This window comes from Mus caroli, chromosome 13, assembly GCF_900094665.2.
Source record: "Mus caroli chromosome 13, CAROLI_EIJ_v1.1, whole genome shotgun sequence".
Classification (NCBI taxonomy): domain Eukaryota; kingdom Metazoa; phylum Chordata; class Mammalia; order Rodentia; family Muridae; genus Mus; species Mus caroli.
Genome location: NC_034582.1, coordinates 5,134,520 through 5,159,810, shown reverse-complemented (window position 1 = coordinate 5,159,810; position 25,291 = coordinate 5,134,520). Strand labels below are relative to the sequence as shown.

The 25,291-nt window shown below is 44.0% G+C and overlaps 1 protein-coding gene across 1 annotated transcript in view; it reads right to left on the bottom strand.

The window, feature by feature from the left end:
* Adarb2 (adenosine deaminase RNA specific B2 (inactive)) overlaps window positions 1–25,291 on the bottom strand; it is a 540,557-nt gene that overhangs the window by 176,526 nt on the left and 338,740 nt on the right. Inside the window, exons 2-3 of the mRNA XM_021180400.1 lie at window positions 19,805–19,891; window positions 7,551–8,458 (exon numbers count right to left, since the gene is read on the bottom strand). Coding sequence (XP_021036059.1) covers window positions 7,551–8,458; window positions 19,805–19,891 — 995 coding nt within the window. The remainder of the gene's footprint in view (window positions 1–7,550; window positions 8,459–19,804; window positions 19,892–25,291) is intronic.

The following is a 25,291-nucleotide window of genomic DNA, read 5'->3' as shown; positions in this document are numbered from 1 at the left end:
CCCTGAGATGGGTTTCCTGTAAACAGCAAAATGTTGGGTCCTGTTTGTGAAGCCAGTCTGTTAGTCTATGTCTTTTTATTGGGGAATTGAGTCCATTGATATTAAGAGATATTAAGGAAAAGTAATTGTTGCTTCCTATTATATTTGTTGTTAGAGTTGGCATTGGAAATGTAAATGAAGAAAATAACTAATTAAAAAAATCTCGCCTTCCTTCAGTGCCAGCACCAGGTCACCTTGGGCATGGAGTCTGCGGACACCCCCAAGGTCCCCTAGAGGACTTTCCATGCGATCTTAGGACCACCGATCAGTGGAACACAACTTCTGTTCCAATCCAATTGCGGGAGGGACCTGAGACAGCATTAGAGAAGCAGGATACCCGGCCTGACCAGGGTCACAAGTCCCTTCCGGTCGGCTCCAGCACTGGGTCACCTGGGCGCAGAGTCAGCGGACACCCCAAGGTCCCTAGAGGACAGCTTCTGAGACAGACCCTGTTTCAGGCTCCAGACATTCCCTGCCAGAGGAGAGGTGTCCACCCTACCCAGGAGGGATTTGCCGTAGCACCCGGGTGACCCATCTTGGTTCCTGGATCCCTCCAAGTCTAGTATGTGCAGGTGAGAGTGTGGACTACAGAAGCTGACAGCTAAAATCCCCCATGCCCTCCCCGCCGACTCCCCTACTCCCCCACTCCCACTTCTTGGCCCTGTTGTTCCCCTGTACTGAGGCGTATAAAGTTTGCAAGACCATTGGGCCTCCCTGTCCACTGATGGCCGACTTGCTTTAAGAATAGCGGAAGAAGGCAAGACACAGTCGTAGCTTCGATTCAGAATCATGGTACTTCTTATAGGAGAAAACGCCCATTCTTAAGATAGTACCATGATTCTGGCTCAAAGCTATGACTTTGTCTTGCCTTCTTCTGCTATTCTTAAAGCAAGTACTAACAAACCAATCACCGCAGCTTTTAAGAACAGAAATAACTTCAGATGAGGAAACTATGACTCAGGACAGTCATCCTCTTTCTCTTATCTCATAACTTATAGAATTGTCAAAAGTTATTGGCTAAGAAGGACTGGTTTCCTACATGACTAACTTATCCAACAATTTATGAGCATTGTACATGGAGATCATTGCAGGAGGAGAAATCCATCCATTTTTAATGTTTGATTCTTGGGTTTTTTTGTCAAAAGGATCATTTTGAGTCATACCCTGTGCTTTTACCAGTTTTATACACCTGAAGCCTTAGGCACAGTCCTCTCTAGAAAGCCCTTCTACAGGCCTGCTTGTTCAAATTGGGCAACTGTTAAGAGTCACTTTAGAAGGTATTTTCTCTCTTACTTTGAAGAAACACACATTTTAGTGGCTTTGACTAAACCTTTGTAAAACACCACAAATACCAATTCAATTCAAATGGAAATCTAAAAAAAGAAGGTAAAGGATAAATAAGAACACTGCAAATAAGCCAAGTAATCCCCTTTCGGATCCACTGTGTGTGGATCCACTGTGTGTGGATCCACTGTGTGCGTATGGGAAATGGACCTTTTCCTTAGCTTGCTTTACTGGGATGCACCTTATTATTTCTTCTAACCAGTTTTTGAGCAGCAGAACTGCTGAAAAAGTACAGGCACTGATGCTGAGTTTATGCTTTATGAACTCAGATTTCATGCTAGAGGTGAGAAGTGGGCCTGTGGTTGTTAGCATTTGTCATGAAGGCACTTCCAGGGATGAATGTTTATCCATTCCCAGGCTCTTGTTTCTAGTTCCCACTATTAGCCATGTTAGCCTATAGGAGTCCTGTACCAACTATAGAGAAATAAAACAGGAAAGATTTGGACAAAGCCTCTCGCTATCTTTCAGCAGATGTCATCCTTTTCAATAGCTGTTTATGGAGTTTCAGGACTGTGCACTTTCTTATCCGCATAGTAAACCCTACACATTTATGTCTGCTCCACACCTTAAGGACATTAATAAATGCTTGTTTTTGTCACTGTGGCTAAGACTCAGATCTCAGGTACATGAAATGGTGAAAATTAGAGCCTTATGAACTCACACCTGCAATTTAAATCTTTGCTGTGAGCAGCATGCTATCGAACTTGCTTTCAAAACCCAGGCTGCAGGAATGATGTGGACTCTTGCCCTGTTCCTGCTGAGTCTCTAGGTAGTTCGGCAAAGTTGGAGCTTTGGACTGTGAGCCCAGCAGCTATCATTACATATTCAGACATACTCCGAGGGTGTCAGGGGCAAGGTTAGGAGGTTCTACTCCTTTAGGATTATCCTATATACCCTATATATTCTGTGGCTTCATTCCAGAACCCACTAAGTTTTTTCAGGCAGATTCTCAGATGAGTTGTGTGTGTGTTTTTGTGTGTGTGTGTGCACACGTACACACTTATGCAGACGCATGTGTGTAGCATGTATGTCGAGAGCAGAGGTTAACTTCAGATGTTATCTCCAGAACATCTTCCTTCATGTTTCTGGAGACTACAGGGAACAGAGTCTGTGGCCAGGAGCTCATGGATTCAGGCTGACTGGCTAGCAAATCTGGGGATACATTTGTCTCTGGCTCTCAAACTCTGGAGTTACAAGGGCACCCCAACATTCCTGCCTTGTTAAATGGGTTCTGGAGATGGAGTCAGGCCTTCTTGCCTGTCAATCACTTTACTGAATGAGTGATCTCACCAAGCTCAACCGATCCATCTGAAACACACTTTCCTGACATTTCTTAGCACTGGCACAGATGAAATATTTGTTCCAAAGCCTATCATGTAATTAAGAGAACTGCCACTAGGATGTCTTGAAGCCTTGTTTGTGATGCTAGTCTTTGGTTAAAGCATCGAACAAAACACGTCTTCCTATGAAACCACATTTGGGTCTCTGCCATCTTGCAAATTTGAGACTGTCCTGTGAGGAACTGACCATGGGTATTTGGGCAGACGACATTAAATACTGGTGTTGGTGCTCCAGTTCTAGAAACTGCACTGCTACAGATTCTTAAAGCATTCTCTTGAAGAATTGTCCTGGCTCTGGGGGTGGGGGTGGGGGGTGTGGAACGCTCTTTGTTCTGAAAGCCCGGGTTTTGTGAAGAGGTTTGGTTTGCTGCATCATGGCAGTGCTAACAGAACAGCCAGACAAGGGTTATGAAAGGTGACTTCCTTAGGGACCTAAAACTCTAGAGTCAAGATGCATTTGGGACCAAGTGTTAGTTTGAACATGCTAGAAGGATGAGGGTATGGCGTTCATGATGATAGACAAAGAAGGAAATCCTCGAGGTATAAGTAAAGAATTCTATGCTCCCTAGATGAGGGGCATAGAGTGTTTATGGGAGCTTCCCAAGATGGTCAGATGGGTGGTCCAGGATGAATTGGTTTTAGTCCACAAAGTATAGGGTAAAGGTTCCATGATGTGTTGATGGGGTTTTATAATATATATATGGATGATCTGATCTGTAGATAGGGTTCATGGTGTGTGTATATGGCAGAAAATCCTGCAATGAATAAGTAATAGTTTCCCTTTAGTTTCATGATCTATAGATGAAGGGTTTTGATATATAGGTGGGGATCCCATGATGTGTAGATAGGGGTCCATAGTTTGTTAATGGAGTTTCTATAATCTATACAGATGGAATATCAATGATCTATGGATGAGGGCTCATGGTGTAGAAACAGAGGTTTACATGACACATAGACAAGGGTTCTGCAGTCTCTAGCTAGGACTTATGTGATCTATAGACAAAGGTTCTGTGACATATTGAAGTGCTTCCAGGATAACACAGTTCCTAGAAGGAAAGGGTTTGGGCTGAGCAGGAAGACAGAATATCATTTATGGTGAACCTTGAAATAGTTTATTTTCACGTTTTCTCCCTTGAACTTAGACCCTATCTAGGACAGGCTTTTAATTTCATCAGCCCTGACTCCTATTGTTGTGTTGGCCCCCACCCAGCTACAGGGTGCACTTTTTAAGGGGGCTGAGGCAAGAGGATAATGAGCCCCTGGCATGGCTGCACTGCCGTGTGTGATGAATGGCCCGCAACCCTCGAGCTGCTCTGTGCCCTTCATCATCCAGTCGGAGTGGTTAGCAGACTGTCAGAGAAAAATAATTTAGCGGCCATGGCTTTAACAGATGTGCTGCATTCTGGGGTCAAATGACTATTACAAAGTAGTAGTGCTGCCTGGCTTCTCTGTCGTGTGAGCTCAGAGTCGACAACACGAAAGAAGGGAGCCATCACACCCGGAACTCACTGACGTTCTTCAGTTTCACACGGTAGAAAGCAGGAGAGGGAGAGGAGAGAGAGAGAGAGAGAGAGAGAGAGAGAGAGAGAGAGAGAGAGAGAGAGAGAGAGAGAAAGAGAGAGAGATGGGGGGTGGGGGCATGTCCTAGTTAATAGATAATCCCAGGCCAGTCTGCAGCCTTTCTGCAAGGTGCCATCAGGCAGGGGCAGAGTAAAGAAACAACAGGAGCACGGCCACAATCACTAATGGGGCCTTCTCAGACAAAGTGGCAAGAGGTCATTCTTCTGTCCAGCCTGAGTCCAGGCAGTAGGATGCTTCGATGGCTGGTCTGCAAGTTGGATTCCAGGTAGCAGAAAGGTAGACTGGGGGGAAGTCAGAAACATAAAAAGACAAAGACATAGAAAAGAGAGGAAGCAAGGCCATAGTTCCTTGTTAGTAAATGCACAGGGATGGATCTAGGAATTGTTCTTGTGTCTTTCTCTAGCACACACCCCTGTCCCCTGGTAGAGCTATGCATTTATTTGAGCACAAGCTGAAAGTCAGGACTGATGAAGGTTAGGTTTTACCTGCTCCTTAAAGTGATTATTGCATATGCAATAAATACTTGAGGTGAAGTAAATGAATAGAAGGTAGGGAGAGCAGGAAAACCTACTCTCCCTCACCCGGGACTCATTATCTATAGATTATCCTTTCCCTCACCCAAGATTGGTGAAAAGCAGGATATTTTGGGCCAGGAAGATGGCTGAGTCAATAAAGTGAATGTTATGCAAGCATGAGTTTGGGTCATCAGCATCCACATAAAAAGCAGGAAATGGTAGCATGTGCCTAAGGTCTAAAGGGGTGGGGATAGAAGGACTACTGGGGTATGCTGGCCAGCTAGTCTTGCCAAATTGTCGAGCTCCAGGTTCAGTGAGAGAGTCTGTATCAAAAAAAAAAAAGGAGGAGATGCTGGAGAGATGGCTCAGCAGTTAAGAGTAGACACTCCTATTGCAGAGAGATCCATAATCTTCCAGCACCCACATCAGTGGGCTCACAACTGCCTATCACCCTAGGTCCAGGCAATCTGAGTCCCTCTTCTGGACTTGAGAGCACTGAAGTGATGTGCATGCCCCCTACATATAGCCATAGTTAAAAAATAAACACAAATAAAAATAAGATGGAAAGTGATAGGAGGGAGCATCTCACATTAATCCCTGACATGCCTCTATATGCATGTACAACACATGTGAACACTCACACATACACACACCCAAACACATACACATGTACATACTGCACATGCACATACATGTGCCCATATTTAAAGAACATCTGCTGTGGCCTTCATCTTGTGCCTGTTTATAGTCAGATAAATGTGGAAGGAATGAATGAATGAATGAATGAATGCCCTACCTAGTCATTATTCAAGGTGAAGGGTCCCTTTATGTTCTTTGTGGCTTCACACACAGCCCTAGGCAGGATCTGGACTTTGATGACAGCCCAGATTCTTCTGCAGATTCTTTATCTCCCGAGGCAAATCAAGGGGCTTCTATTCTAGGCGCGATGATGTCATGATGGTGGTGATCACAGCAGTAGCTAACTCGTAGTTATTAAGTGCTTATGATGAATCCCACACGGGGCTAAGTGCCTTTTAACTATGTAAAGTGTTTCTTCCTTTGATTGATGCCCAGAATGAATAAAAATAATTTTTTGTATTGACTACATTAGGGAGACCTACAAATAAGTCTCAAAATGATAAGAGAAAAGAGAATTTGCATAAATAAGCAATTATAAAACTTGGCAGAATAAGGTTGTCTTAAGTGATGTGAGAGTAGTTCTTGACACACAGGCAGCTCTACAAAGGCATCTTAAACAAGTGAAGGTAAACTGCACCTTCTTTTTAAAAGCAATGAAAGGAATTTTGTATTTATTGCATCGGGAGCTTCTGGAAGCCTGGGACCCTTAACATAGATGGGTAACTGGTAGGCCCTTGTCTCTTCTATGCATAGATGGGTCCCTGGTGATTCTGTGTCAGGGTTGGGGCAGGTGGCATGCAGGGGCCAGCAGGGATGTGTGGAGCGGGTGGCTGCTGCTCTGGACACATCCTGAGTTACCAGTGGGGTGTGGTGGGTGGAGAGGCACATGGGCCTCCAGGACATGACCTCTTCCACATGTGTGGGACTTCTCACAGGGCTGAGGGTACAGCTCAGGGGGGACCACTTGTCTAACATGGCTCTGCGATTGAACTCCAGTATCACTAAGAAAGAAAAAATTAATAAAAGCAGAGCCACTATTGTGTTGGCAAAACTGGGAGAGGTCCTTCTTTCCCTCTCTCCTTCCCTCCCTCCCTCTTTCCTCCTTCTTTCCTTTCTCCCTTTTTCCTTCATTCCCTCCTTTCTTCCTTTCTTCCTTATTTCATTCCTCCCTCCTTCTTTCTTTTCCCCTTGTTCTCTCCCTTCCTTCCTTCCTTCCTTCCTTCCTTCCTTCCTTCCTTCCTCCCTCCCTCCCTTCCTCCCCCCTTCCCCCTTCCTTCTTCCTCATACATGCCAGGCTGACTTTGAACTTACTATGTAACTGAAGATAACATTGAACTCTCCATCGTCTTGTCTCTGCTTCCCAAGTGCCGGGGTTACACATGTGTCACTGTTCCTGGTCCACACTGTGCTGAGGATTGGACCCATGGCTTCATGCATTAGACCAATTGAATTATATCCACAGGGCCCTAACTCTTATTCCTAACTCCCCCTGCCTTCCAGTAAGTTATTCTTCACACACTTTTGGTCTGTGCTAGTGTCTTACTGCAGAAGTTACCACCTGGTTGGAAACTAAAGTTACAGAGGTCCTGGTCACTCCAAATGAGACAATTCCTATCTTGGTTTGCCCAGAGTAACCGACTCGAAACTCAACCAGGATCACTAAGCGACTTTTACTTCTAAGTTTCCAGAGGGCCTGGCAAATGAATCCTACTTTTCCTGCAGCCTAGGCCACCTGGTGAGGACAGAAGACCCTGTTGTCTCCAGTTGTTTCCTGTGACCCTGGTTGTCTTTTCTCCCTGGAAGTTGATTTCGTCATTGTAAAAGTTGACTGGCTTCATGTATTCTCTCATTACTTCTGCTCAGTTCCTGTGTTGATGATCTCTTTGTCTTTTTGACATTCTCATGATTCTCTATCCACAAAACCTGGCAGTTTCTCTCTGTGTGCTTGGGAAAGGGGGATTTTTCAGGAAGGCCACACTCTGCTCACAGCCACACGGGGAGAGCAGCAGGCCCGTTCCCCTCCCAGCAAGAATATCCCAACTCACACCCATCTTTCCACCTAGCAGGCAGCTAGCTACCTGAGAAGTCTCACCTGTGGCAAGAGGTTGCTTTTACTCCTGCTGGGTATGTGACCAGGCAGCCGGATATCGAAGAGGGCCTGCAAGGCAGCTTGTGCTGCTTGGCCCTTGGCCAGCTTCTTGCTGCGTCCAGAGCCTTCGAACGTCCTCCCATCCACGCACACAGCCATGACAAAGCTCTTGACTCGGGGCTTCTCTGCTGTCTCGGAGAGGCACACATACCGAAGACCTGAGCGTAACTCATTCAGTACCACTACAGGGTTCCTCTCACCCAAGGCTCCCGGAGCCAGCCTGGACCTGTCAGGCAGAGCCTGGCCCACGAGGTCCAGGGTGTGGTAGAGTAGCCGTCCTCGCCGGTAGGCAGAGGACAGAAACTCAGTATCAACGGGACGACAGCCTGGGAAGTCTTCGTTTTTTGAGGATGGTTCAAACTCCTTGAACAACGTGTCTGGGAAGTCAGCCTGGTCAGAGGTGAAGTCAGTGCACGGGCTGGTACTACTGCCCATGGCCAGGTGGGCCTGGAAGGCATTGGGGAACTGCACAAAGGACTTCAGGGCCATTTCTGCTGCCCGCATCTTGGCCTTCTTCTTAGTGGGCCCCGTGCCTTCAAATGTGAGCCCGTTCACTTCTACAGCCACTGCGAAAACTGGGGCGTGCACTGGGCCAGTCTGTGACACCATTCGGTACTGCAGACCAGGCTTCAGCTCATGCAGCTGGACCAGCGCATTTTTGGGTGTCATAGACCAGGAGAGCTTCTTCCAGATCAGCTGGAGTTTGCAGAAATGTCCCCCATTTCCTTCCTCCAGCGGCCTTTTCCTTTTAACGCTGGGTGTGCTGCCTCTGGCCCAGTCTCCAGGGGGCAGGGGCCTGGTCCCCAGGTTGCTCACATTTCGGTTTTCCTTCACTTCAGCACTGCTGGTACCTGGAGGTGAGAACAAATTAGTCATGACCCAGAGCACTGGCAGGTCACCACTAATGAGAGACATCATGGCTAATGATTGCTCTGTAAGGCAGGCTGGGGAATCTAGGTGCCTAGATCCCTTGCCATCAGCACTTCAGGCCAGGTCTGGAAAAGGTGCTGTAATGACTTTCACAAGATACAAGAGAGTAGCCCAGTGGGGACCATTTGCCTATTGGAGGGGGGGGCCTCCATCATCCAGAAGGTCTCAGAAAGTCGGGCTTGAGAAGACATGAGGAAGAGACAGGCAAGTCATGTGTCCCGCGCATGCTCTCACAGTCTCTGGTTGTTAGTATGAGTTGTGACGTCATCACCTATGAACGTCCTACCTCCTCAGCCCCATAGGCAAATGATGAATGCCTTCCTTCCAACACCCACTGACAGCCAAGAAACACTACCTTCTCGGGAATTCTGTCATCAGGAACACATTCCAGAACTGAGGTTAACAAAGATGTTCATTGTGGTATATTGTTTTTACAGTTGAAAATGTAGGAAATACATAGCTTCCCACATTTAGAGGACTAGTTAGGTTGCAGTAGAATCCAACTGCTGAATGATAATACAACATGATAGCCTCGCCGACTCCATGTGCTTCAATCTAAATAAATCTCCTCGACATACTGCTAGATGGCAAAATGGACTTGCAAAAGGAATCCACTGAGGAGGATAGAATTCATGGATGTCAGAAGAATACACATGTTACATATTACTCATATAATCAGACTTATGAAAGAGCTGAGGGCAGTTATGTCATAAAGACACGTGCCCTTCTCTCAGTGGAGGTGGGGGAAGGAAGGAAAAGAAATGAGAGAACAAAGAATGGCTTCATTTCTACTGTGGCATTTTCTTTTTTTTTAAAGTGTGTGTGTGTGTGTGTGTGTGTGTGTGTAAGAGAGAGAGAGAGGAGAGAGAGAAATGAGGTCACAGGTGTGGGCAGGTCAGAGAACAACTTGCAGGAGTCAGTTCTCTCTCTCTACCATGTGGGTTCCAAGGATTGAACTCAGGTTATCAGGCTTGGTGGCAGGTACCTTTGCCACCTCATCCATCTTGTTGATCCAACATTTTATTGCTTTTGCAAAAAATTAAGATAGAGTAAATTTAGCAAAACTATAACTTTGTAAATGTATGTATATATATACACACACACATATGTATATACTTGCATAGATATATCTACATATATTTTACACATGCACACAGATATGTATATGTGCATATATATGTATATATGTATACACATATATACATACATATGAGTCCCGGGGCTGATCTGGCCAGGCGGAGTATGGGCCATGCCCACATTTCTCTAAGCACCTCACACATGTTCTCAGGGACTGGGAGCTCTCAGCTCCGTGGCAGGTGTGAATGTGTTCTTTTTTTTGTTTTCTCTCTTTAAGCAAGTAGAAATTGCAGGTGAATTTTCCAGTGAACCACCAGCTTCAAAAACAGACAGTGAACGCCTGGCTGATTGTTGACATACAGACCTGCTTCTCTTGTGCAGCTAGGAAGCTACCTATACACAAAGGTAACATAGAACTGTGAGAGATAGACAAGTTTAAAGACAATTTAAGACTAGCCACCTTGGCTAACTGTTCTCTAATAAAGCTGTTCTCTTAGAAAACCCCAGGTGTGAAAGCCACAGTGGTACTGAGCCCCCTGCTGCACTTTGCCAGGGCACGTGCTTCTGGAATGCTAAACTCAAAGATGTGTTATCCAAAGCCAAGGATTATGCCTGTGAACAGCCTGCCATCTTCTACCGATCCCTGGCAGCTTTGGTGTGTTCTATTGAGTACCTAACTTTGCTACATTTCTTCTTCATTAGTCCTTAGGGAGTTAGTGGCTAGTATGGTGAACACTTTACGAGCAGATAGCTGGAAACCAAGGCTCAAGGAGTTGAAATTATTTACAGAGGTTGCCTGCTATGGCAAGTGTTTAGGTTGGGACTCAGTCCTAGGAATCTTACATTGCATTCATCCATGCAGTGGCTGTAAGTTGATTTTATGGATGCAGAATGATTGTGACATTTTCTTGGCCTTTGTAGATTAACACCCCTCCCTAGGCCATCTGGATATAATGAAGCCAAGCCTACCCCATGTGTGATGAGTCCCGGGGCTGATCTGGCCAGGCAAAATCGTGCCCACATTTCTCTAAGCACCTCACACATGTTCTCAGGAGCTGGGAGCTCTCAGCTCTGTGGCAGGTGTAAATGTGTTCTTTTTTCTCTCATTAAGCAAGTGGAAACGGCAGGTGAATTTTCCAGTGAACCACCAGCTTCAAAAACAGTGAATGCCTGGCTGGTTGTTGACACACGGACCTGCTTCTCTCGTGCAGCCTGAAAGCTACGCAGGTTGAGACCTGCCAGAACCGCCACTGTGCTTCTCACATCTCAGTTTATGGCATTGTTGTTGGAGAATAATGAAGAAGAAAGTACAATTTCACAGTCACAAAGGATGCCTTTGAACATCAGGTGCCTTCCCGAGGTATCCTGATGTTTGAGAATGTTCTTTTCAGCATGCACTCTAACCTCCCTTTAGCTCAGCGCTAGCCCATCGGTCATAGCTATCACATCTTTATAAAGAAGCCAAAACAGCCCTTTCATGGATGCTACATGTGGGGGCTCAGTGTTGAAATGGAGCTCAGGCTCTCAGTTTAATTTTCTGAGTTGTGAAATGGGCTTACTACTATATCAATTTGCTACTAAAAAGCTATTAGGATTTGGGGAGGTTAGTTTGTTCAGAAGTGTGAATCTGAGTGTTTTTAAGGTATAACCATGCAACGTTCATTTGTTATGGATCTCAGCAAAAGTAATTACCGTTTAGATAGCGAGTGCTAAATCTCAACTGTTTGTGTTAATCGTTGTGTGCTCTGGAATGCACACAGCAATGCACTCTGTCATTTAGGGCATTTCAAGCCAATGGAGAGTGTACATTAGATTAAACTGGGTGATTTTTCCCCAAACGGAACTCAAAATGGAAAATAAAGATCAAACAAAACAATTCCCAAATCCCCACATCAGATTGCCTAGAAACCTGCTTGGAGCCTTCTAATTTCTTATTGATTTCTTACAATGTGGGGATTTAATAAGTGTGCCAGTGTGATTATGGTGGCTAGCCTATCAGATGACCTCTGCTGTATCTTAGAGAATCGAACTCAGAAAACAACATTTTTGCCCTACACACGGTGAAATCCCTTTTTATTTGCTTCTCTTCTGTAACTCTTAATATCTTGCTACTGTTGTAGATGGAGCTCCTCATATAAACTTTGATTATTAGACTGGGGTATGAGTTCCTCTCTCCCTCTCTCTCTCTCTCTCTCTCTCTCTCTCTCAGTGTGTGTGTGTGTGTGTGTGTGTGTGTGTGTGTGTGTACACATGTGCCTGTTATGTACACAAGTGTGGAGATCAATGGTGGATGCTGGATGTCCTTTCCAATTGACACAGGATCTTCAATTGAACCTGGAGCTTTCCAAGTTGCCTAGGCTGGATTGCCATGGATCCCCCGGTTTTTGCCTCCTGAACATTGGGGTTACAGGGCTCCCAGCACCCCACTTTTCACATGGGTGCTGAATATCAAACTCAGGTGTCTCTGCTCGTGACGTAAGCAGAACCATATGAACTGCCCGCCAGCCTCTGTGAGCTTCTTCCTTAGTAATCAATAATTAGTAGCAGTTGGTTAAAAAGAACATGTGTGGGTCCTTATCTTAGAACAAGTTAGGCTCTCTGGGATAACCAATTCTCAGTGTCCAGCCAGAACTTTAGAGCCCATCTAGGCTTAGGTTGAGGCCTCTGTCCTGGGACCCATCAGTGGCCACTTCACAGGGTCAAGAATCAAGCAGGCAAGAGATCCCATGACACCTTTGTCCTTTGTTTAGGCATGTTGAGATCTTCGATCACTCTGTGCAAGCTTCGTCTCTTTAAATGAAAGACACTGAAGATTTTACTTATATTTACTTCAGCAGTTGAGTGGGGATGAGTTAAGTGAATATATAAATATCTCTATCTGTCCACTGTGTATCTATTTGTCTACTGTCTGTCTGTCTATCTATCTATCTATCTCTATCTGTCTATTTATCTGGCTCAATAAAACCACCACCACAGTAGCACTTTAAAGTGCAGCAGGGAAACAGTTCAGGACCCCTACTTGTATCTGTATCCAGCTTATCTTCATGACTATTTTCTTTGCTGGTAATTTCCAACAATTTCCCTAGAAATCCTGGGATATTCCAGAGAGAAGGGTTAGTCGTTTTCTGATTTCTCTGGTGTGCTGAATGAGAGATATTGATCTGACCATCCAGAAATGTTAACCAAAGAACAGCGCCAGCTCCCTAGGAGCAGAACAAAACACATTCCTGGTCTCTTCCTTTGCTTGACAAGGCAAATGTTCACTCCCATGAGAGCTTGCTGCACTGCCTGTATGTCCATTCATGTGGATAAAAGCCCTATCTTTTTTTCTAGGGCCCCTTTCTGTCAGTGGGAGCAACACACACAACACAAGAGACTGGTAACAGTTCTCTTGTGACAGGCTGGAGACTGAAGGACCCTTCCTTACTCTAACATTGCCTGCAGATATGCATATGCATTTGCAGCTAGGCTCATACCTCGGTGTAAGCAGCATGTGAGTGCCTTACTACTGCCATCCTATCCTGTGGGCTCTTCACAGCTCTAACTCTGACATCACACCTTCATATTTTCCTCTTCACAGAGAAGGCATTAAATATGCTCCACTCCCCTCCTCTGACCCGGGAAATTATATTCTTTTTCCCCCCACCATTTAGTTAATAGGTTTTATGCACCCAATTGTTACATATAGTAATCGACGGATTCAAAAAGTCAGGAGAGCAAACAATAAATCTCTGACTTTTCAACACAGACTTGAAGAGCTACTTGTAAAGGAATGTGCGTGGGGAGTAGAGGGGAGATCCTTGTACCCTCCAAACTAATGTGGAGGGTAAACACTGTGGCTCCTGCACTGTCAACTCCCAGGGCAGAGCTGGGATTCTTACTCTGATAGCATGTGTGCATACCTGGGTTGAGGGGACATGGGGACTTTCTACCTGCTCCTGTTCTTCGTACCTGGTGAATCCTCCCCTTTCAGGCATAGTGTAAATGTATTCCTTTCTCTGAGCATTCCTGAAGACCCCCCCCCAGGCTTGAATCAGCATGTGCTTATTGGATGAGAGAGTGAATTAGACCATGGGCAATATTGTCACTAATACACACACATGTGTATGTACAAGTGCATATTCATGAGCATATCAGACATAGCTCAGGATGCTGAGGAGCCAGGAATGGGAGTAGAATGATGCTGTAACTCTGGGATGACAGATAGCTACCCCTCACTCCACCTGATACACATAGTCTCACCCACTACTCCCCTTAGAACATTCCTGGTTTGGGTTCCAAACACCTTTCCTGATGAAACCCACTCCCAAGTAGACCACATCCACCACCTATATGCCCGTGGCTCTTCTGTCTTGGCATAATGGAGAATCACCTCATTCTTTAAGACAGCATTAAAAAAAAAGATATCTGTGAACTTTGACTTCCATAGGTCCATTCATGGAGTTGCATGCATGAGTCTCCCCATTGTGGGAATTAGAGGGGAAAAAGCAAGCAAATAACTTCAGACGGGCATTAGATAAATACCATAAGCAACAGAAATAGAACAATCACGAGCAATTTGAAGACCGCCAGGCAAGGAAAGAAAATGTCTAAGTCAGGAAGGCATCTGTACAGGAAAATGAAAAATGAAATTATTTCCATTCTGTTTCTCTCCCACCTGGACTCTCCTCCGGAGCCTTATAAGCACATTATCTCATTTGACAAATTGTGTCGGCAATTATAACGCCACGTGTGAAGGTCCAATGCATGAAGAAACTGCATTTTGGACAAGAAGGAAAAAAATTGTATATTCTCATTGCTGTGGCTACATATTTATTTTCCAAAATAACTCTGTTATTTGCAGTTTATTAAGTTTGATGACCGGGGCTGATGACATTCAGGAATGGTTAGACAAGGTGGCAGTCCGGTCTGAGATGGGGTCATACTGCTATCATCCCTAAGAAGCCTTGCTCATTTGCAGATTTATTTGTGTACCTTCTTCTCTGCTGGCTCCCTAGCAGGCCAGAATCTTCTACCCGGTTATTATGTACACCCGGTTTGCTTCCTTTCATGGCTTGGCATCATTGGGATTGTATGCATCACTGGTAATGGCACTGTCATGTCTGCGGGTCAGGAGGGCTCTGGAGAGCCAGCCATCCAGTGTGCCACGCTACATTTGAAGAGATAATATTGTTCCTGGTGAAGGTTATTCAGCTGCCAAGCAGCCCTGGTTTTAAAAACAGAGCCGCTCCTCCCAGATGACAGGGCTTAACAACAGCAGAAAGGCAAGCAGCCCAGTTCTTCCTCCAGACAGTGGGGAGGATTTGGTGTGTAGAGGGGCAGGAGATAGCCTACAATGTAGGGTGCCTGACAGATAGGTTCAGGCTGAGGTGTGCACAAGGTACCAGGAACTTGGCATTTGCTGGTTGCATGTGGGTGTGGCAGTTTGTGAGCTTGAGCAGCTGGTAGAAGATGCCTTCTTCAAAGGCTTGCCATGAGTGACCTATGAAGCTGTGTCAAGTGTGCATGGGATTCAGGGAAAAACAGATGGAGGTGGTAAGAAGTTGTCCTCTGAGCCCAAAGGCGATAGGAAGCTTTTGCTCACAGTTGTTTATCATTGAATATGAGCCAAATCTCAACTTCTGAGCCTAGGGTGGGGCCAGGGCAGAGAGGGACACATTTCTGTTCCATGTTTCAAGGAAGCCTTCTCAGGGCAGAATACCGATGGCAGACAAATCTTGAAAACATAGCATTACATGAGGGTCTCCTAGTTCAGATCTAGCCAACTGTTGATTGGCTCCTAGATACCAATGTTATATATGTAAAGCCTAATGTGTGTGAGGTGGATGTATCCTGACCATGTTTCTCTGTCTCTCTGCACAACTTCTGGAAATGGAAAAGCTCACAGCTCTTAGTGATACCTTTTATATATTCCAGAATGCCAGGATCTAGGCAACTGCTAAGAGGCATTCTTGAATAGTTGAAACCATCTAAATGGTTAGACATGAACTGTCTTTGCATTAGAGCAGCAGGTAGAACAGCAGATCCAGAGAATGCAATGAATGAGGAATGGGGCTTAGAGTGTATTTTTCTTTCCACCCTTGCTTCTACACATATGTTCATGTACACTACACATATGTATACAGACATGTACATGTACCACATACACCACTCTCACAGATGTATGTGTCATGCTACACATACATAGATAAACATGAATACCACTCACACCATGGACATATACATACCAAATACAAACACATGAAATAGTTTTCTAAATGAATTAAAAGCATCTAGAGAGAAAGTGCATTCTGAGAGGAAGAAGACGAAGACGAAGACGAAGACGAAGAAGAAGAAGAAGAAGAAGAAGAAGAAGAAGAAGGAGGAGGTAACATGTTTGCTATGCAAACATGAGGACCTGTATTTTGATCTCCACTGCCTATGTTAAATCCAGGAGCTGCCACGGGTGTCCTTAACCTTAACTCTGGGGTGTAGACAAAGGCAGGTCCCAGAGACTGCTTGACAGATATAACCTGATAGAGACATGAGCTTCAGGTACAGTGAAGAGGCAATGTCTCAAAAACCAAAACACAACACAACACAAAACAAAACAAAAATCAAAGGCAGAACAATAGAGGAAGACATGCAATATTCTCTTCTGGCTTCCACATACATATGCACACAGTCACAGCATTTGTCTGAGTGTGTGAGTGCGCATGCATGCACACACACACAGACACACACAGACACACAGACACACACATACATGAAGCAAATGGATACACTAATCAATAATGAAGACTCACAAGCACTTCAAGAGTATTTTGATATATAATAAACAATTAAGAGTTATTTTTATTCATATGTTTTTTTCCCCATTAGCCAGTAAACCAAATCAGAGGAAAATGGCTTTCATTGCAAGTCCTTGATTGAGCATTCCTTGTGTTTTATGTCCCCAGCTCTGTTTGACTCTGTGACTTTCTGTGCTGATAACGCCTCCACGCCTGTACTGGATAGTTTTGTGTCAACTTGACACAGCTGGAGTTATCACAGAGAAAGGAGATTCAGTGGAGGAAATGCCTCCATGAGATCCAACTGTAAGGCATTTTCTCAATTAGTGATCAAGGGGAAAGGCCCCTTGTGGGTGGGACTATCTCTGGGCTGGTAGCCTTGGTTCTATAAGAGAGCAGGCTGAGCAAGCCAGGAGAAGCAAGCCAGTAAAGAACATACCTCCATGGCCTCTGCATCAGCTCCTGTTTCCTGACTGCTTGAGTTCCAGTCCTGACTTCCTTGGTGATGAACAGCAGTATGGAAGTGTAAGCTGAATAAACCCTTTCTTCCCTAACTGCTTCTTGGTCATGATGTTTGTGCAGGAATAGAAACCCTGACTAAGACAACACCCATTTGCAAGTTCACAAGCCCAAGAGTGAACATGCATGCAGAACTCCCTGACCCCAAACCAGGCTTCTACTTTCCTTTCAGTCTCAGGAGGGAGTCAAATGCTACAGCTGCTCAGAGGAGAAGCTGCTGCTGCTGCTGCCTTGTGTATCTATGTGTGTGTATGACTTTCTCAGTGTCTTCTTGACAGAGCACTGGCTTTACAAAGATCCTATGTTTCTTAAGATGTTGGGCCTTTGGTTACTACATAAAAGTGACTCCTGAGTTTCTAAAAGTTAGAACCCATTTTCTTTTCTCTCTCTCCAAAAGTTCCATAGATAACTGCACTGTCTTTTCCTCCTGACTCAGCCAGCCTCCCAGCAGCTCCGGATGGAAAGAGCAGCAGAGAGTCAAGTTCCTCTTGTGTCAGAATAAACTCGGCACACACACTCTGTTTTTTTACCTCAGTCTTTTTAAGGTTTCTGAGATAGTCATTCATAACTTGACTGATCTGAAAACACTTAAATTCAGACCACCACAAGAGTATATACACAATCCATTTTGCTTTGAACCATGAACCTTGCTAAAAGTGCAGCCTAGAGACGGTCAAGAGCCCACGTCTAAGCCCAGTCAGTTTCTTCCCCTATCCCTCACCCTTCTAGTCATTCCTTTGGAAATAAAAAGATCTGAACAGAAGATTATGAACATCTGGGAAGGCTCTGACCTTTGAACTCTCTCAGCTTTACTTTTGGGCCTACAGTGGTGTAGGGACATGTGATGACGACCACTCACTGCCAACTTGACAGGATCTAGACATGGCTATCTAGGCAAAAAAGTGCTGGGCTCCTTTGGGAGCTTCTGGACTGGGTGAAGTAAGGCGACAACACCCTCCCTAGATTTGGGTGACATCGCCCTGTGGCGAGATCCTGAACTTAAAGAGGAAAAGTAAACTGAGCATTTGCGTTCATCCCTCTCTGCCTCCCTGTGGTGGCTGCAATGTGAGCAGCCGCTTCATGCTCTGCAGCCGTGACTGCCGTGCTGTGATAGTCTTGAACTGTGAGCCAAAAGAAACCCTCCCTCCCTTAAGCTGCTTTTGCTGGCATTTGCCACAGCTATGAGGAAAGTGACTAATTACAGGAAGAAATCTCCACGTCCAATAGCATCAGTGGCTGTCTGGAGAGGGTTGCCCACAATAGTGTGTTTTGATTCGTAGAGGTTGGCACCAACATGGGTCTCAGTTCCCATGGAAATCTCTGCCAGTGTTTTTTGCTTGATTCAGCCAATTATCTTAGCAACCATCAATAGCACCTTGCCTCCTCCCCATCCCATGACAAGCACATTCTTAGCTCATTTTAGTTGAAACAGAAGCCCATCTGTTAGGTGATAATAAATTCAGAGAGATGTTTTTGTGAAATGTTTGGCCTTTTCTTTTAAATGCTTGATAGTATGTCCCAGGTAAGAGGTGTGCAATTCTCTGACTCTCCTCTCCTCTCCTCTCCTCTCCTCTCCTCTCCTCTCCTCCTGCTTGTGGACGTTGTACATCGTGGTGCGGAGCCTAGTGCGCACCACGATGTACAACGTCCACAAGCAGTCTCCTTGTCTCTCTCTGTGTTTCTCTGACTCTCCTCTCCTCTCCTCTCCTCTCCTCTCCTCTCCTCTTCTCCTCTCCTCTCCCCCTCCCTCTTCTTCTTCTTCCTCCTCTTCTCCTTTGTCCCTTCTGACTTCCTTTTCTCTCTCTGCTAGTTTCTGTTCTGAGCTCTCCTTATGGATGTAAGCAGATGATATGAACATGACCCCTTTCTCTAACCCAGCTTCAACACCAGACACTTAATGATGCTCTCCTATTCTTCTCCAACTTCATGTACCAGAGATGTTTCAATAGAAAACCCCTAGTTGACCTTTTTTTTTCCTCTAAGAACAGTAAAATCCATTCTTGAGAACCATGATACTACAATCATTTTTAACTTTTTTCTGTAGTTACAAGAAGAGAATGAAGGAAAGAAGAAAGAATAGTCTAAGAAAACTAGTTTATTTCCTAAATTCCTTGGGGGTTCTTGGGTATGCATTACTGATATTTTCTTATTCTTATGATAAGGATGGGTTTCCAGGAAAGAAAAGTAATCCATACAAAGGCAGGATGTTAGATGAGACTGGGATTTCAGGTAAGGGTAGATTTCCTGATGGTGATAAGATTCTAGGTGAGATGTGAGGCTTTGAACAGGCATGAGACTCCACAGACGCCAGCTGTAGATGAGAAGGAGGTGTCTGATACAGATGGGGCTGCAATGGGAGCTGGGATTCCAAATGGGAACAAAACTTCAACAGGAAGGATGAGAGACTGCAAGGGAAGATGGCACATGAACATGAGACTCTGGGAGAGGGCTCTGCATGAGTTTGGTCCTACAGGTGGGTTAGGCTGCTGGTCAGGGTAGATTCCAGGTAATGCAGGTACTATGGTAATGATAGGATTGCATGCAGGCATGGGCTATGGGTGAGAATAAACATCTGTGTGTATCTGGTCCTGCAGGTGAAGATGGACTTCAGGTGAAGGTGAGGCTTTGGGTAAGGACTCCATATCTTGGGTGGTGATAGTTTACTGTAACTGTAAGAGTATGGAGAATGTGGGACTAAGGATGAGGATGGATCTATGGGTAAGAGTGGAACTATGGGTAAGGGTTGAATTTGAGATGATGGCCTGAGGGAGGTGAACACAGGACCTCCTGTAGTTGGCAAGACCAACACTCCCCCTTCATGGCTTCAAGGAGACAGGGAAAGACATTCCCACCCTCATACACATTCAGGGAATACCTCTCCGTAAGAGAATGGCTGCTTACTTAGGTTATCTTCATCCTCTGTGTTTGTAGTGCCAGGACTTAGGTACTTGAAAGGCGCAAGGAAGGTTGACAGTATGCTGACTTTGTCTGGAAGAGAAAGAAGAGGAGATGCACTTTTGACATCGAGTTTCAGAAAAATCCAGTGCTTTCTTACGTTCTTATGACCAAGAGGTTGGAAAGGAGAGGTGGGAAGGTCATCATGGCTGCAGACACTTCATTGTGGCTTTTTTAAAAATTGAATTTCAGGCAGCGTTTTAATCAAATTCCTCTCTCTATTCAATTTAAAATCTTATGATTTCCATTTTTCTTCTTTTATATATTTAGTTATTTATTTTGGCATCTTCTTTGCCCTTGTTTCACATTCCTGAAAACTTTAAATAGTTGTCTTCAGGGTAATAACAGTTCGTCTACTTACAGGTGAGTGAGCTAACACCTACCATATAAAGAAATTCCTAAAATAATCAAAATCCAATAACATAACTCCAGAATTAAGAGACTTGTCCCAATAAAAGCAAGGGTTCTCCTAACCCCCCTCATTGGTGGAATATTTCCTCTGAGCTCTTGAGCTATAGATATGACATAAAAAAGTAGACACTGAGAAACACACACACGCACACACACACACGTATTGAATCCTTAGTTTTTAAAGGACCACAGATGAAAGTGCTACCATTACTTGTCTGTTGTGGTACAGACTTGTGTTAGAGGTACTTCTGATCCTCTCTTAAGCTGCTTGGGGCTTGGCAAGAAGGACTGTGCCATGCAGGGCCCTTTTCTTCTCCTCTGCTGCCTTCCTTCCCTCAGGGCAAGATGTTTTAAAGGGGTTACCATGTTCAACACTGCTTCTGACCTCATCCTGTTAGTACAGAAGAGTTCTGCCTGTACCAGTATTCCCATTTGCACGTATACCTTGATCTAAGGGCAGATACCCATGAAAACACTCACTGGTGCTTTTTAACTGCCCTTAGCCTTCAGGCAAGCAGACCCAGGTTGGGATTGGTTCTTTTCTTCCAAGGCTGAGCCTGTTTTCTCTTTAGACAATCTTTCCTGAGGCCAGGGGAGATCACATTGAAATTCATCTCGGAGCCTGTTAACAGCTGTTGTTTCCAGTAGGGGCAGGCACCAATATAGTGTTCACAGAAAGAGAACAATAAATAACTCTAATATGAAGTGTCTGCTCCTCCTTCATTCTAGCAAACACTAAGGATCTACACAGCGAAGGCTTTGCTCCCCCTGAGCCCTGCCACACAAGCTCATTTACTCCAACAGAATGAAATACCTTGCTTGAGTTATAATTTCATTAAGTGAGTCCAATAACATCGCACAAAGACTGTGAAGCTCAAATGATTTTGTCTGGAGGATCTCGAAATGAAATTATAATTTTTTTTAATAAAGCAGGAACACCAGCGAAACACCCACAAAATATACCAAACTATTTCAGGGCAAAAGTGTGAAATATATAAAGACTATTTTAGATCCATTCAAGTTCTTGCTTTTTGCTGTTGTTGGTTGTTTTTTTCTTTTTTTTTTTTCATGTCTATCAAACAAAAAGAGTGCATTCAGTTAAAACTGAATGTTGGATGAAGAGGGCTTTCCAGTGAATACATATTCTTCATATTGTGTGAGGCATGGATAAGCCAGGACAAGTACTTACTGTGTATCTGAAGTTCATGCTTAAGGCAAAGGGCATGGGTATTTCCAAGGAGGATACTCTACTGTCTCGTGAGCAGACAATGATTAATGGCAGTAGTTATTAAGGGAGAGCAAGTGGAAGGACTACCACAATGAAACGGCACACTACACTGACAGGGCAGCTACTGTCAACAAGACAAGAAAATAGTGTGCTGGTAAAGGTGTGTGTGAAGCCCAGATCCTGAGCTGCATCAATGATGCCATGAAGCAGTGCACTGCTCTGGACATGCCCATCTCTTTCATAGGTCTATACCTCAAAGGACTGAAGGTGTCACTTCACTGTGGTCTAGAGACAGACATTCAAGTGTCTGTCGATGGATGAATAAACAAAAATGTCGTGTTCCCTCACAGTAGAATGTCCTTCAGCACGGAGAAGAAGGAATCCACACAATTTGCCCTCATATAGTTGAAATTATGGGTTTTGTAGTACAAGATATATGCTGTGTGACTTCATTTCCATGTGCAATCTGAAAAGTCTGTGATGTGAGTGGGGAGATGTCAGTTAAGGAACATAAAGCTTTCATGTAGCTTGAGTTCAAGGTTCTGATTCCCTAATGAGCAGCATCATGACTGTAGGTAACAGTAATGCTTGCAGCCTAATGAGAATAGATTTTACGCTCTTATACACACACACACACACACACACACACACACACACACACACAATGGTAACTCTGAGTGATAATGGGCATATTAACCTAATTATGATAATTATACAATGTATACATCTATAAAAATCATAACATGATATGCTTTAAATATGTATGATTTTATGAGCCCGTTAAATATTCTTAGATTAAAACATATCACCACCATGTCAGTGACAGTAAAATGTAACTGAATACCCTATGTGTTTAAGATTTTTTATTTTATTTTAGGTGTATGGAAGTTTCCTTTGCCTGTATGTATGCATATCATGTGCCTGCCAGGTGCCCTTGGGTATCAGAAGAGAGTCCTGAATCCCCTGGAACTTGAGTTATGGATGATTGTAGCCCAATGTGTGAGTGATGGGAACTGAACCTGGGTCCTTTGCAAGAGCAGTAAATGCTCTCAGCTCCATCCCTTACACACAAACACACACACAGACACACACACACACACACACACACACACACACACACACGTGTGTGTGTGTGAGTGTGTCATCTGTCATAGATGTAAAACTAAGAGAAAAGTGTTATCCTTGATTTTAAGGCATATAAAGACAAAGTCATGTGATGATGATATTATGATTAAAAGACTTAAAGGTTAATATTTAGGAGAAAAAACTTACATGTGCTTTCTGTAAAAGCAATCCCTTGCACTGTATTAATAAACAAAAATGATCATGGTTAGTTGAAACTCAATGACAGACCATGCTGAGGAATATCCCCATATGAGAAAATAAAGTGATTTCCCCTCCTTTCTTTCCAAAGCCAAAGGAAGCCATAACTTGACATCACTGTGGTAAAAAAGAGGACAGATGCGGTAACCGTTCAGTTTGTCTTGTTGCTTCCCTTTTGTGAGGAGCGGGTGTGGCAGCAGTCCCAAAGGCGCCAGGGACTGCAGCTAAGTCGTATGACTTGCACCTGACTTCCTCATATAAACCACAAACATCTTGAGAGCTGCGCAGGTGTACCAGGATACCGGTAAATCCATTTTGGTGGAGATATGCCCCTGCTGCCCTGATTAGCTGAAGCTGCGTACCTGGTGAGGCGACGTGGCCTGCTGTGAGTGGATGGGAACTGAGAGTATATAAGAGTGAGAGGCCCAGGGTTCGGGGGGGAGATATAAACAAGAAGAAACAGGACTGAATAAACTGATGTTAGAAGGACTGGTGGTCGTGTCGTTCTTGCTGGTCGAGAGCGGACGCGACACCCTTTGAATGAAGCGTGGGAGCTGTAGAAGAACTGTTATCTCCCTTTTTGTGAGCAGAGAACCCATGAGCATGTTGTTATAGTATCCAAAGCCCATGCCTAGAGAGAGCAGGGAGCAAGGGTCATTAGTAAGGTGAGAAATGTTACTGGTCATGATGACCGTGATGACTTGCCCCCACTGTAATCACCACTAAAATAAAACAAGATATATGAAGTGACTGTTTGCAGAGTTGGGGTAGCGGTAGTGAATAAGAACTGTGTCTGAGGAAAAGGAAATCATGTTTCTAGTAGAAAGACAGACTCTACCAAGTCCACAATGATATTCACAAACTGATCTAAGCCAAGAACAAAGGTTGCACCATTAAGACAGTTGTCCAGGTCACACTGCACTGTATAGTGAATTCCAGGCTCCCCTGGGCTACAGAGTGAGACCAGGCCTAAAAAAAAAATCCAAAACCAAAACAAAGACCAAATCAACCAACCAAACATATAAGAACTAAGAACCCTACAGTACAAAATAAAGCATAAAAAAAAAAAAACAGAAAAAATATGAGTAGCTAATTAAAGAGACAAGGGAAGAGCAGATGCCATATGGGATAAATTGGAAGCAAATCAGCAGTTTGCTTCAAACACATTGAAGATGAGTGTATATGGACAGATATACCATGAAGGTACTAATCACAAGGAAGGGTGATGGCTGAAATAACAACAGATATCGTAAGTCTTGAGATTCAGGAAATTCCCATGAATTGAAAAGTCATGAAATTATAATAAACCATTGAAAGGACATCTTTGAGAGTGCATTCACTTAGAGTTTCAAGCAGCATGAATCAAAAACTAGCAAACGTAAGCTGAAGGGCAGACAAATACATGACCAATGAGATTTTAGCATTCCTCTCTGTTCTGGGGAGAAGAAGCAGCGAGGAGAGATGGTGTGCAGGAGAGGCTGAAGCAGAGCTCCGAGCTAGCCTGATCTCAATGGCATGCACAGAATACTCTGATCAACAAGAGAGGTGCGCACTTTCATCTCACGATAGCACAGCACACTTATTGAGAGAGATAATCTGCGTAGGAAAAAAAAACAGGTCCTAATAAAGTTCAAAGGACTGAAATCACAAGGTAAATATGATTAAATCAAATGTTTATAAATAAAAGTCCAACTAAACAAAAATTTAATAAGAATAAACCATACTGTTAAATCAAAACAGAATCTACAGACTGGGATTGTGTGTTTATAATCCCCAGAGTTTATTTGTATCCAGAGTGCAAGAATCTTTCTAACTTAATAACTAAGGCTATAAAATACAACTTCTAAAAATGGTCAAGATATTTGAACAGAAATTTCACAATAGATAAGAAATGTATTGCCAATAAATTCACCAAGTTGTATTAACTGGCATTACGGCTTGGGGAAATGCAAATTAAAAACTCAGTGAGACTTGCACATAGAGACCACACCTTTTAGCAAAGCTTCAAGGATAAAAATACTGGTAATGCTAAAATGTGGTAAAAGATGCAGAGATAGCCACAAAGCTCATATTAATAGACAAATTTTAGGAACCTTTGGATGATATTCTAACTGTTAGATATACACCTATGACCTACCAACATCATTTCTAGATTTTTACTCAACTTAAATGAAATAGGTATCTTTACAAAGGATCTGTGTTTGTATTTGTATTGTAAAGGTTCTTATAGAAACTACCCATCACGACTCCAAATTCAAACTATCTCAGATGCCCATCGACAGAAGAATGAACAAATAAATTTTAATACATTTGCAGGATGGAGTAGCACAGAGCCAAACGAAACAAAATGAAATGAAAGGATGGTACTGTCAAAATGCATCATGCTATGGATGCATCTCAGGAGTATTAGATGAGTGGGGGTGATGGAGAGAGAGAGAGAGAGAGAGAGAGAGAGAGAGAGAGAGAGAGAG